Below are 12,430 nucleotides of genomic sequence, written 5' to 3' on the forward strand. Positions count from 1 at the left end.
ATATTGATTAAATCGGGTGTTTCGATAGACCTTCGTATATTCTCATGTCTAATGTTTGATATCGTAACAGGAAAGTAATTCTGTGGTAACTCCCGCTTCACTTACAACTTACAAACATGCTAGCTTTAGCTCTCCTACGGCCTCGCCCGTTATTTAAAATTTTATTATTATTTGTATTTATTATTATTTGTACGTGATTTTTTAATGCGATTACCGCGCAAGAGTCTAAACCACAGGTTCCCAAAGTGGTCTACATGAACCCAGTCAATTTTAGCTTGATGGGGATCCATGTCAGCGAGAAAAAAAATTGCAGTCCATTTAAATGGGGATACACGCGAGCGGACCTCCATTCACTCCAAGTCATGATCAACATTTAGACGTTCCGTAAATGACAAAATACACTTAACGGAGATAGCATAATACCTACTAAGAAATATTAATTTCTTATTTGATCTTTAAATAAAGTTTACGTTCCTTTTCTTGTCAGAATCGATATATTGAAGCAAACATTGCACATTGTAAGGCGCGAAATTTTCCAGTTCCCTGACTTTTCCGGGATAGTGACGTTTTGGTCTACACAGACTTCAAAACAAGGTTTGAGGACTTTTTTACTATGGAAATGGAACGTTGAAGAAGAACTGACCCGAATAAGCATTAACCCGTTACTTATCCTGATTTATAGACTAAATTTTTGTGTTGCGTAACACCTCACAAAGGAGCTCCTGTCTGCACAGTGTAAAGACCTAGGATCTATATCGTTACCCGGTTGTTGGGCAGACAAAGGAAGGGAATCTTCTTAAAAAATAAATGAAAATATCATTTGACGTTGATAGGTTTAGGAAAATTCAATATTCGGCAGACAGGGACTACGAAAAAAAAATATTTCGGAAAGTGGTCTACAAGGCAAAAAAGTTTGGGAACCTCTGGTATAAGCTGACTGCAGCCAGTGTGAATATGACATCCCCAATTAAGATATGCTGGGAGGCTTTTTTATTTAACTTCACACTATCATCTTTGGAGATGCTGTGTGGAGAGTCTTCCAGAGGAAAGGATGGAGTGAGCCTGGTTCTTGAATAGAGACATGTTGTAATAGAGATGAAACACAGTAGCCGGCGTAATGTATTGGTAATGCAATCGCCTTGCAAGTGGAAGATTCCGGTTTGATTCGTGGTCGCACTCAAATCTTTTACCTCTTCTGTTTAAATATGTTTCGTCTTTTTGCGATGATGAAAATTTATTCGAATAAATTGAATATAATTTATCCAACAGTTCATTTAAAAAAACAAATAAAAATATATAATGTGGACTAAAATATGTGATGCGAACCCCTTTATGTTTTCATCTTGTTGTTAAATGTACCTATTATTGCTATTTTAATAAGTAGGTATGCTAAAAAACATCAGTTAACTTTATGTTTTAATCTATTTTTAGGTTTTTTTTTACTTGTCCTCTTTTTTCTTTTCTCTCCTTATTTTTGTACAAAATACGAATGCTAATTGGTCCAAATTTTGACTGTCATAAAACGGGAATTCCTCCTAATTAGACAGTCAAAACATTTTACAAATGTGCAATATATATTTCCTGTACTAAATAAATAAATAAAAATAAAAATCATTTTTATAGATCATTAAAGAAAATTAGTATAGCAATTGAGTTTTGCCCAATTTTATCAACCCAAAAAGACGAAACAAAATCAAAACAACATTGTCTCTGCATATTTCAGCGGTTGATAAATATGGAAGAGCCAATACGGTGTTGTAGTTATTTTTTAACGACGAAATCAATAGCTCATGGTGTAAATGATTATGCTTACCGATAACAAAAACAGATATTGATTCTCAAAAAAATTAAAGTTCGATAGTTTTCGGATGTCTGCTTTAAAGTTAAGGTAATTATTCAATTACCTATCTTAACTGCCGCCATAACATTTGCAAGATTTTATACACAAAAATATCTAATTTAGGGTTGATTAGACACATAAACATTAGCCGTTACGATACTAAGATATACGTAGGTACTTTAAAACGAGGATAATTACTAGTTAGATACCGTTTCTAAGAGATACATATTTATTTATTTATTAACGCCCTTTTTCGGGGCTTTTACATATGAATATTAAGAAATATACATTATTTATTGTACATAAATAAATTGCTTCATTAACAACATTTTATATTTGTTTAAAGATAAATTGAAGATGTCCACTGAGTTGGTATAATTTTTTCCCTCCATTAGTATTCTGGGTAAATAGGAATACATATGGTAGTTAGTCCCAGAATTTCTGCACTGAAATAAATCCTGACTTATAGTATTGCGTTGTGGAATCCGGAAGCTTATCAATTCTAGCAATACCGGACTATTAACTAAATCATTTAGAATTTTATATAGAAATACCAAATCAGTGAAAATTTGAGCATATTCATATAATTTAACAGAATGTTGTAGTTCAATATAATTGCTGGAATACCCATTTTAAAATTTATAAAAGGTAAGAATTTGTTTTTTATTCTTTCAACAGCTTGTACATGTATATTATAATATGGGTTCCAGACAGGAGAATTCTACTCAAGTTGACTTTTTACGTAGGCAAAATATAACAATTTAATACACTTTATAAAAATAAGTACTGCAGTGAGGGAGCAATGAGGAACCGACTCTTAAAAAAGAATAAGTAATTACCTATCCTAAATGTTTTAGAAGATTTGTGAAAGTTTTGTCACATTTAATCATATACCTTTCTCTTCTGGAAAAGCTAAAGTCGAAATGGTTCAAACAATGTTCATACGCATGTACCCATAATTACAAGTGTAATAAAATTAGAGTAATAAAATTACAGAATTATTTTTGATCATCACTAACTTGTATTCATAACACCAAATAACAATGTCTATAAATAAATACATTAAAAAAATACTTGCCGTGTAGCGCTTGTTCCCCGCTCTCCACCATGTCCCCCGCCGCGCTCTTCATGTCCCCCAGGGCTCCGCCCTCCCCCATCAGGGGGGCGCTACTGGCACAGCCCATAATCTAACTTTAAACAAAGGGCCCCTTTAAATTGTAACTGTCTCCCAAAATTGTTTTTTCACTATTATGGTACGTAGGTAAGAACTCTTTCTCATAAAATCATTTTAGATAACCCAATGGTTTAAAAATAGAATATTCAACAGCCTAAAAAATAAAATAGTTATCTGATTTCAAATATCTATTCCGGAATATGCACCGAACGTATTTTTCAAATTGGGTAGGTACTTTGAATTTCGGGGTTAGGCTATTGAGTATAAATAAAATTTATAAATCTGAATTTTAAAAATATTCCGCAAAAGACATGGTTTGTATTCAAGTGCCTGCGTAGGTACTTTTGATTTTCAGATATTACTTGAATGGGAACAAATTTAAAAACACAACAGCTTTCATTTGATTTTGGATTCGCTCGCGTTGGCGGCACCAGGCCGATTGGTGGTTCGGCCAATACTGATGGTATTTTCTATGGTAATGTGGTGTTGACCGTGGGGCAGCAATGACCCCTGGCCCCCCTGTTACAGTAACAACCCCCATCGGCCTCTCCCCCCATGGGCGGCCCCGGGGGTGGCAAGTCTGCCGTTCCCGAGTTCTGCAGGGCTGGTGCCAGGCGTCTTGAAAAAGGCGAAGCAAGTGAATATGATTTTATACTTGACTGATTAATAAGAATTTACACATTGCCATTTTATACTATACTACTGGTTTTGAATTGAACTGAATCTATAAGTTTTTCAGAAAAGAAAATTTACCTGCAAAAAGAACAAAATAAGTGAAAAAAAAATTAATTCGAATAACATGCACGTGTTGTCCCTTTTCGCTAAAAAAATAATGATATGGTGGCGTAGGCAAGAAAAAATACTGTTTCTCAGCTAGGACCTCACTGTTGGTAGTGCACGGAAAAAACTTACTGATTTTAAATATCGCTAATTTATTAAGAATATCAAATTTTTCCTAATCCGATTAAAAACTGGACTGCAGGCCCTGCTGTTAAACTTTTAGTATTATCGCGATGTCGTCACATATGTTCACTAAAACCATTATATTTTCGCAATTCTTCATTATGTATTGTCAGGAGAAAATGCAGGTGCATGAACACTGTTCCGATATATTAGGAATGTACTAAATTTTTAACAGGAAACGGCCTGCAATTCCGTTTTTAATAAATCAGCAATTTTCATTTTTCACCGTGTGAACACGTACATACAATACACACAATTATTCTAAACACGACTCATTCAATTGAATCACCGATTATTTTATGGAATTAGTGCTTCATCCAATAGTGTTTTTTTATTTAAGTAGGTACTTACACAATGTGTATATTTACTACTGAATTCATTTTTCCGTTATTATTTTTCTCCGTTCTGGCCTGGCATAAAGCAATGTTTTAGCGGCGCGAAAAATACCAATTAATCACAGCTTATCGTTCGATAAATTAGCAAAATTTCCATGTCGCCTTCTGTTCGTTCAATATGCATTGTGGCGGCGATCGCGTCAGCCCCTTTATGTTGAAACCTAACCATTCGATGGCAGATACCTAACTACTGTAAAGTTTATGCCGGGTTTTACAGTGCTAATTTAATTATTATTATTATTAACAGGGATCGAAAAACACACAAACGTAAATTAAGAATTATGGCATGCTACTACGCCGACGTCGAAAGCCATTACTTTACTGCTGGTTGTAGCTATTGTATACTTACGTATTATTTTACCAAAAAATACTAACTAGCGTCATTTTTCCGACTGCTGCGATCAAGCATAAAGCTGCGATGGTTCTTTCGAGAACTCCGCTATTTTGAACAGCATCATAGTTAGTCCTGCCTTCCTGTACATGAGACCTACCTGAACCACCGAACCTGAAGGTGGGGAGAAGTAGGCACTTATACACGGTGTCCGAAAATTAGTGGTACAAATGAATCTAAATCACATAAAGTACCCAAAAAAACAAGTATCTGGTTCCCAACCAGGCGTCGTGAGTTCAATTCCTCGGCTGGCTAAGACCTCGAGAGGACACAAGCAACATTTTCCGCTTACTGTGATGGAATAGGAGATTTTCAAATGTTGTCAGGTTATTCGTAAGCAGGGAATGTTTATCTTTATTCATTATCTTTTTCCTCACAACATACCCTAATTATGGGTTTCATAATCTGGCTTCAGACGGTTGGTATTGTTGGGACTCTTGGACGTATTATTCACATCAAAGGGGGGAAAACAATTGAGCCGGGTTACACCTACCCATAGGTGTCGGCAGGGGGGGCAGCTTACCCACCCTATACAATTGGTGATCACAAAAAAATGTAAAAAATAACATATAAAGCTGGCGCTAAAACCACAAAATCTGTTATAATAAATGTAAATGGCCCTCAAGGTCTCGGCCAAGGGTTCCAACCTTGGGTTGGGGACCCCGACCAGCATCCTATTTTTAACATTAACCCCACGTAAGAGACCTCCATAAGAAATAGGTTCCTCTCAAGACAAAATTCATCTTTGGCGATGCTATGAAAATGATACACATTGAGGACGCAGAACTGTTTCACATTAGCGGAAAATATTGATTAGGTATGCAATGGAGGACTTAGCTAGCAGTGGTTTGAACTCGCGACGCATGGGAGGGAATCCGACTCATTTTTCCACTCGGTTACTAGACGGTTAAGTTAATATATTTGTTTTAAAAGTTTCCGTTTTAAACAATATTCAAATATTTCCGTTCAAGAAAATACTAAATATTGGTGGGATGCTGACTCAACAAAAAATAGAAATCGAAACCATTTATTGGTTTGCCTTTCGACCTAAAAAATTTCTCGCGTTTTCCATGTTTGAATGCAATAATTCGTGTTCCCCTCCCTTTACCTCACCACATACCTACCCCAATTGCGTTTGGGGCCGTTCAAGTATTACGTAAGCAGATTTATTACAATTATTTACCCCCTCTTCCCCCTTGTCGTCAAAAGTGAGCAAAGATCTTACCCCCCCCCCCTCCCATGCTTACGTAAAAATTGGTACCTATATGCATTTTTCTGTTAATGTATTCTGTTTTTTAAGCGAGTACCTAAACGTATTAATTATTTGTGGGAATCCCCGAATATATTCGGTTTTCAAACATAGATAATGTGTGGGTTGCCAATGTGTAAAAAAAATGACTACTGCTGAGCAGTGCTGACGTAATCACTATCTCGACCCCCCCACCCCCCATGTCATCAAAAATAAGCAAAGCAAAGACCCCCCTGCCCCCCTATAGTGCTTACATAATACTTGAATTTACCGTGGAAAAATTTCGCCTGTGGTGCATTTCCGTGTGTTTGTGAATGTTGTAACTAATTTTCCAATACTTTCGCTCTGTCAATTACTCCAGTTGGTGATGACATGGTTCCACAGACTCAGGTTATTTAGGAATTGAAACTATTACGTGTGGTATTCGCAATTCTTTTCGAAGAATTTTTTTTTATCCGTGCAGGTAAAATACACATTTAAAAGAAAAATTATGCATTTCATTTTTGTTGTGTTCGCACAAACAGTCTCCAACTCGTCTTGGAAGGAGTTTTATAAATAAGAGGTTCTTTATATTAATCAGGGATTTATTTAATACTACACATATTATATTGGTGACTCGTTATTCGACCTAACTAGGAACTAGCTAAATGTAATGATCTGGGCCAGTGAGATTGTCCGAGAGCCCTCGCACTGTCCATGGTGACAACCGGCCACTGGCTCCATCTTGTGGACCTCCCCGCAAGCTCCATGCACCGCCATCTGTGCGTGCATCTACAAAGCCTCCTAACAATTTACATAAGAATATTTGGTAAACATGCAGAAAATAGGGACACGCCTATTGTGCAAATTTCTGTTTTAAAAATAGTTTGTAGTAGTTAGATAATAATGAGAAGTAAGTATTTCAGTTTCCGTAAATGGAAAATAATGGCATTTTTATAGTTATTTCGTTAAGGTGGGATGTAGACCTCCAAGAAAGTCAATTATTTCCTACATAAGGAACTCTCTTGTTGAATTCCAAAATCTTTTTTCTAATTGGATTGTATTTAAAACAGGTTTGCCAAACATCTGGAAGATGGCGGTAACCTGATGGTATTAGTATTTCAATGCCTGAACAGTTTTGATTTTATTTGAATTTTTTTAAAAGAAAAAAATCTAACTTATGAAACCAAAGATATTCCTGTCACGGTTTCCGGTGACTGCTGCAAATAGATCGCTCAATATTATTTTTTCCAAGGAACCAGGTATTTTTAAAATTGGTTCTTTTTGGCTTTTATAAAATTTAAAAACTTGAGCTGTGCCTATGAAAAAAAAATATCTGCAATGATATATCATATATTAAATGTTAGAGCTCTCAAACCGGTTCGATTAAAGATTATAGGTGAGCTATTGGGGAGGTATAGCTAAAGGGAATATTTCTACAATGATCTATCTTATTAGGGGGAGAAACTAGAATTTTATGTCAAAATACACAATTTCGGCAGTGTTTTTTTTTTAATATTTTAACACACTAAATAAACTCTACTAACAGAGAACTTTAATAAATTGGCGAAGACCATCAAAAAGCCGCCTGCAGGGTCTAGCAGCAAAAAACGGGGTTTTAATTGGTAGCATTCTAACAATTGCTATTGTGCAAAGGGGCAAAACTCTACTATCAGGGAACTTGACTAAATTGAATCATAAAGCCGCCTCCAATAGTTAGTAATAAGCAGAGATGTGCTTTATTTCAAATAAATCCATTTCAAATGGAAATGCAAAATGGGTATTTTCCATTTGGCATTTTAAATGCTTTTCTCAATGCATTTTCCATTTTAAATGCTTTTTTGCAACATTCTTCCTACCATAATAATAAATATAAACCAAATTTCTTTCACTTTCATTTGTATTCACTTGTTCAGGTTCCTATTTTCATCTATTTTTACTAATCCCAACTCTGCATATTTTGACTGAGTTAAAACACTATTCTTTATGCATTTGTATATTTTTCTTGATTCTTTTATTGTATTTGTTTATATTCATATCATAGAACTATTTAAAAAAAAATAATGCTTCTAATTTTGGAAAAATCTGTTCTTTTAAATAACAAAAAATGCCCACTACTATTGTGCACAGGTTCCTATTTTTATAATTTTGTAATTACCCATTATTACCAGCTCTGTATTGTTTTTGTTAAGTTATGTTTATGTTACACCCATGTTATGTTTATGATATGTTATGTTCATGTTATGTGCATGTTATGTTATGATATGTTTATGTTATGTTCATAGTATGTTTGTGTTATGTTTTATAATCACATTTGTTTACTCCCATATGCTGTGTTTGTTTATAAGATTGCCAATTTCATAATTCTATTTTAAAAAAACGCTACTAATTTTAGAAAAATCTTTGGTTTAATAACGAAAAGCGCCCACTTATATTGTACACAGGTTCCTATTTTTATAATTTTGTGATAATCTACTGTTACCAGCTCTGTACCGTTTATGTTAAGTATGTTATGTTTATGTTATGTTATGCTTATGTTATGTTTATGTTATGTTATATTTACGTTATGTTATGTTTATGTTATGTTTGGTTTATTTATGTTACGTTATGTTATGTTATGTTGTTTTATCAATGTTGTTTTGTCAATCATGTCAATTTTATCCTGTAATTTGTTGTATTTATTAATAAGAAAAATGTTGTAATATATGGCCAAGATCACTCTTAATGGGTGAAAGCCAAAATAAAGAATAAAAAATAAAATAAAAACATTCTTCCTACTATCTCCACTCATCTTTTTTTCATAAGCCCCAAATATCAGTCAGTCCTCAACCTCACTATGAGAGATAATTTACATTTGTCAAGTTGCTCCCTGGTAAGAGCCCTGGCAATTGAATGATACCATTACAAAAAATTCTGATTCAAATACTGAACATGGGGCCATGACGCTGTAATATTAAATGTTAGATAGCAGCTTCTATGTTTTTACGTAGGCAACATTAGTCCCGCGCAATTTTTTTGTGGTTTCATAATCTGTAGTTGTGGTGTTTTTGGATTTACCATCATGTAATATGTTTGTTCTACAATGATGTCCATTATTAAATGAAAAAATTCTATAATTATTTTAATTGTTTGACCTGAGAAACCATTTTGCATTTTGAAAATAGGTATTTTGCATTTGAAATGCTTTTCTAAAAACCATTTTGCATTTTGCATTTTCAAATGGAAAAGTTTTGACCCATTTCCATTTTGCATTTCAAATGGTTTTGGGTACCCATTTTGCACATCTCTGGTAATAAGATAGATCATTGTAGAAATATATTATATACAATTTTTTTCATTTTTATTTATGTAGATTTGTACAGTGCCCTTAAGGTGATTTTTCACAAAAACCGGGCTATACAAATCATCCAAATATTATTATTATTAGTACTTTTGGGGGGATTACTTTTTAGAAGTAATTAAACTGTTAAAAGACAAACATTCCCGGATTACGAATAAGCTGACGGGTGTAGGTTAGATTAGGGGCTGACATTATTTGCTGATCACAAGTGGCTGCCCACTATTATATTTGCTGGCAGACAACATTTTGGAGTGGACCAAAACCTCAATACATATTATGCAGATTAAGGATTTACTATTTATCGAATCAGTTGCCAAAATATTAATTGAACAATATTTGTGGGCCTCAAAATATCTCACTTACTAATAAAAACATATATTTATTTGAAATTTATTTTATTTTTTGCACTTTCCACAACAGGTTTTCTCTTCCAGAAGGTCGGGCTTATGGTTAGGAGTCCATGGGCCTAAACTAGAAGAAGAATAGTAGTCCATCGGGTAGTGCTCCCCTTCTTGATCAGCTTTCCACTGAGCTTCTTCAACACAAACCGCCAGCTCATATGGAGTTAACAACGGCTTAGCAAATGCTGTACCCCAGTCAATAGACAAACGGGGACAGGCAACTTGAACAAATGCATCAATCCCACTTATCATTTTCAATTTGTCAGGGAATATCTCAGAAAGAAGAATGACTATCGAGTCTTGCGTTTTGATTTGAGATCGAAGGCTTTGGAGAACTGTAGTGCTACCTTGCCTGCCGAGAGTGCCTAGAATCAAACCAAACGTTCCAGCAGCTTTGGAAGCGTCTATCGCATTGAACCTATTCTTTCGCATCAACTCATGGTCATAAAATTCTTCGGTAAATTTCTTCTCGTAAGGATCGTAGCGGAATGCTTTGCAGGTGGGATTCGCTATCATGGCTGCCTCTAAGTGAAACCTTCCGTCGCCCAGGTAAAGGACAATATCTGAACATGTCATCTTCGGCGCAGTGCATCCCAGAATCTCTCCGGGAGATAAAGGCTTACTTTGAGGAACATTAACGGTGTATCCAAACTTACGTAGCTCCACAGCGGCGGTGTGCAGAGTACTGACAAACTGGATGGTACTGACAAGACCGAGTCTTGTAGTTATCTGAGGAAAGTTAAGTTTTATCGTATCGATGAAGTGGAGGATGTCTATCTTGATGTCCACGAATATATAGAGCAATTTGATTCCGGAAGTCTGATCGATGGGGATCAGACATGAATGACCGTAGTGCACCAGCAGGTCCACTCCCAGAGCCTTGGCGGTGTAGTCATCCACGCAGCAGGCTCCGTAAGTCACATCTCCCATTATGAGGGTCTCTGCGTCTGTGAAGGTCTCGATGATATCACAAATGGTGGTCGCAAACATTAGTAAACCTGAAAGTAATAACAATTTATTATCATTTAACAACGATCTCCAAATCTGTTGCAGTTTCATGTGTCATCTCATACACTTCCACTACACTATTGAGTATTAACTATTTTTTAAATTTTTTTTTTACTTATTAATAAATTTTGTGTTACATACATATAAATATATAAATTTTACAAGTAAAATGCATATATGTATAATATCAAAAAATATAGTACAATAGTATGCATATATGTATAATATCAAAAAATCCCACATACTATATTTATTATCATTGACTGATTGTTTTATTTTAAAACCAATATGTATCAGTTAGATAATAACGAGAAGAGAGTATTTCAGTTTCCGGTAATGAAAAATAATGCATTTTAATAGATATTTTGTTTAGAATAAAATCTGCATTTTAAGAGTATCCCTACTTTCTGTATATTTACCAAAACAAGTACTAAATACTTCAGTCAAACTTATTTTCAGCAGTTAGCTTTCAATTACCTTCCCCTGGATGTTGCTGTAGCTTGCAGGGTGAAGATTACCCTGATGATAGCCAACCTCCAATAGGAGGTGGCACCAGAAGAAGCTTTCGATTAATAAATAATATATTCATAACTGTTGTCACCAATTTTTCTTATTGATTTATTATGTCAGTGAATTTGTTGCACTGGTTTGTGCATACTTCTGTAAAAGTCCTGAAAATAAATAAATAAATAAGAAATAAACAGTAAGATATTACCCTCGGGCATTTGTAGGGCGACAAGCTTGGAATTCAATTGCTTAATTCGCCAAATGGTCTTGTGTATCTCGAAATTGTAGTTCTTGGGTAAGATTTCACAGGCTGCATTCAAGAGCTCGTTTTTCGTTATTTCTTCGGGTATTTTGTTCACAGATTTAATTGGCGCTTTGAACACTTTTCTTTCTGCTTTCGCCCTAACCACAACGACGGTGGAAGATTCTTCAGACATGTTTATGTTATTATCACACCAAACTTCACAAATATAAAATGAAAACAGCACGTTCAGTTATTTATCTCGGTGTTTAGCATGTGTTTAGGTAGATAATATTTTTAGAGCCTATTGTAAATATGCAAATGTCAAAATGTGATCCGTCATAATTTTAAAATTCCTCTCTATTTACTCTATGATAGAGCGTCCACACTGCACGACTTGCCCAAACTAAACTGAAGCGACCTCGTCGAAAGACTTGGCCGTCCCACCGTCTTTTCCTAAAGTCAAGTATATTGTTATATCTCTTACCACACATTTTCTTAAAAACCATAGACACCAGAATAATGGTTTGCTCAGAAGTTTGTCTATGGTTTTTAAGAAAACATATGGAAAGAGATCGAACAAAATAGCTTTATTTAAGAAAAGCACGATAGGACGGCCGAGCCTTTCAACACAGTGGCACCTGGGTAAGCTAGTCGTGTGTCCATGCACGTAACACACCTTCAATGAACGGCTAGATAAATTGATTATTTTTAATTTTGTTGTAGTGAAGCTAAATAAATTGCTCCTCTGGAAGACCGCGTTAAAATAAGCTCCCCATGCTAAAATATTATTTGCCTTCGACTTATAATAATGCAGCTTTCTATAAGGCACATGGGGTTTAAGAGTGTTGTCTGATTTTGATCACAACATTTAAAAAAAAATCACCTTACACCTTAGACCTCATTACATTTATAAATAATGTTGTATCACAAGAGAAATTA

The 12,430-nt window shown here is 34.9% G+C and overlaps 2 protein-coding genes across 2 annotated transcripts in view; both read right to left on the bottom strand.

Annotated features, from left to right (window-relative positions):
* Positions 1-3,024, bottom strand: part of LOC149422662 (uncharacterized) — a 38,437-nt gene extending 35,413 nt beyond the window's left edge. The window contains exon 1 of the mRNA XM_089633984.1: positions 2,919-3,024. Within this exon, the coding sequence (XP_089490110.1) occupies positions 2,919-3,024 (106 nt within the window). The remainder of the gene's footprint in view (positions 1-2,918) is intronic.
* Positions 3,025-9,645: 6,621 nt separating this feature from the next.
* Positions 9,646-12,100, bottom strand: Dph1 (diphthamide biosynthesis 1). The gene is made up of 2 exons (XM_089633893.1): positions 11,456-12,100; positions 9,646-10,730 (listed from the first exon to the last, which is right to left on the bottom strand). The coding sequence occupies exons 1-2, from the start codon at positions 11,682-11,684 to the stop codon at positions 9,727-9,729; spliced, it is 1,233 nt and encodes a 410-aa protein (XP_089490019.1). The 5' UTR covers positions 11,685-12,100; the 3' UTR covers positions 9,646-9,726.
* Positions 12,101-12,430: the final 330 nt, after the last annotated feature.

The sequence above is a fragment of the Hesperophylax consimilis genome, chromosome 7 (assembly GCF_061612785.1).
Source record: "Hesperophylax consimilis isolate HC1 chromosome 7, BYU_Hcon_1.0, whole genome shotgun sequence".
NCBI lineage: Eukaryota > Metazoa > Arthropoda > Insecta > Trichoptera > Limnephilidae > Hesperophylax > Hesperophylax consimilis.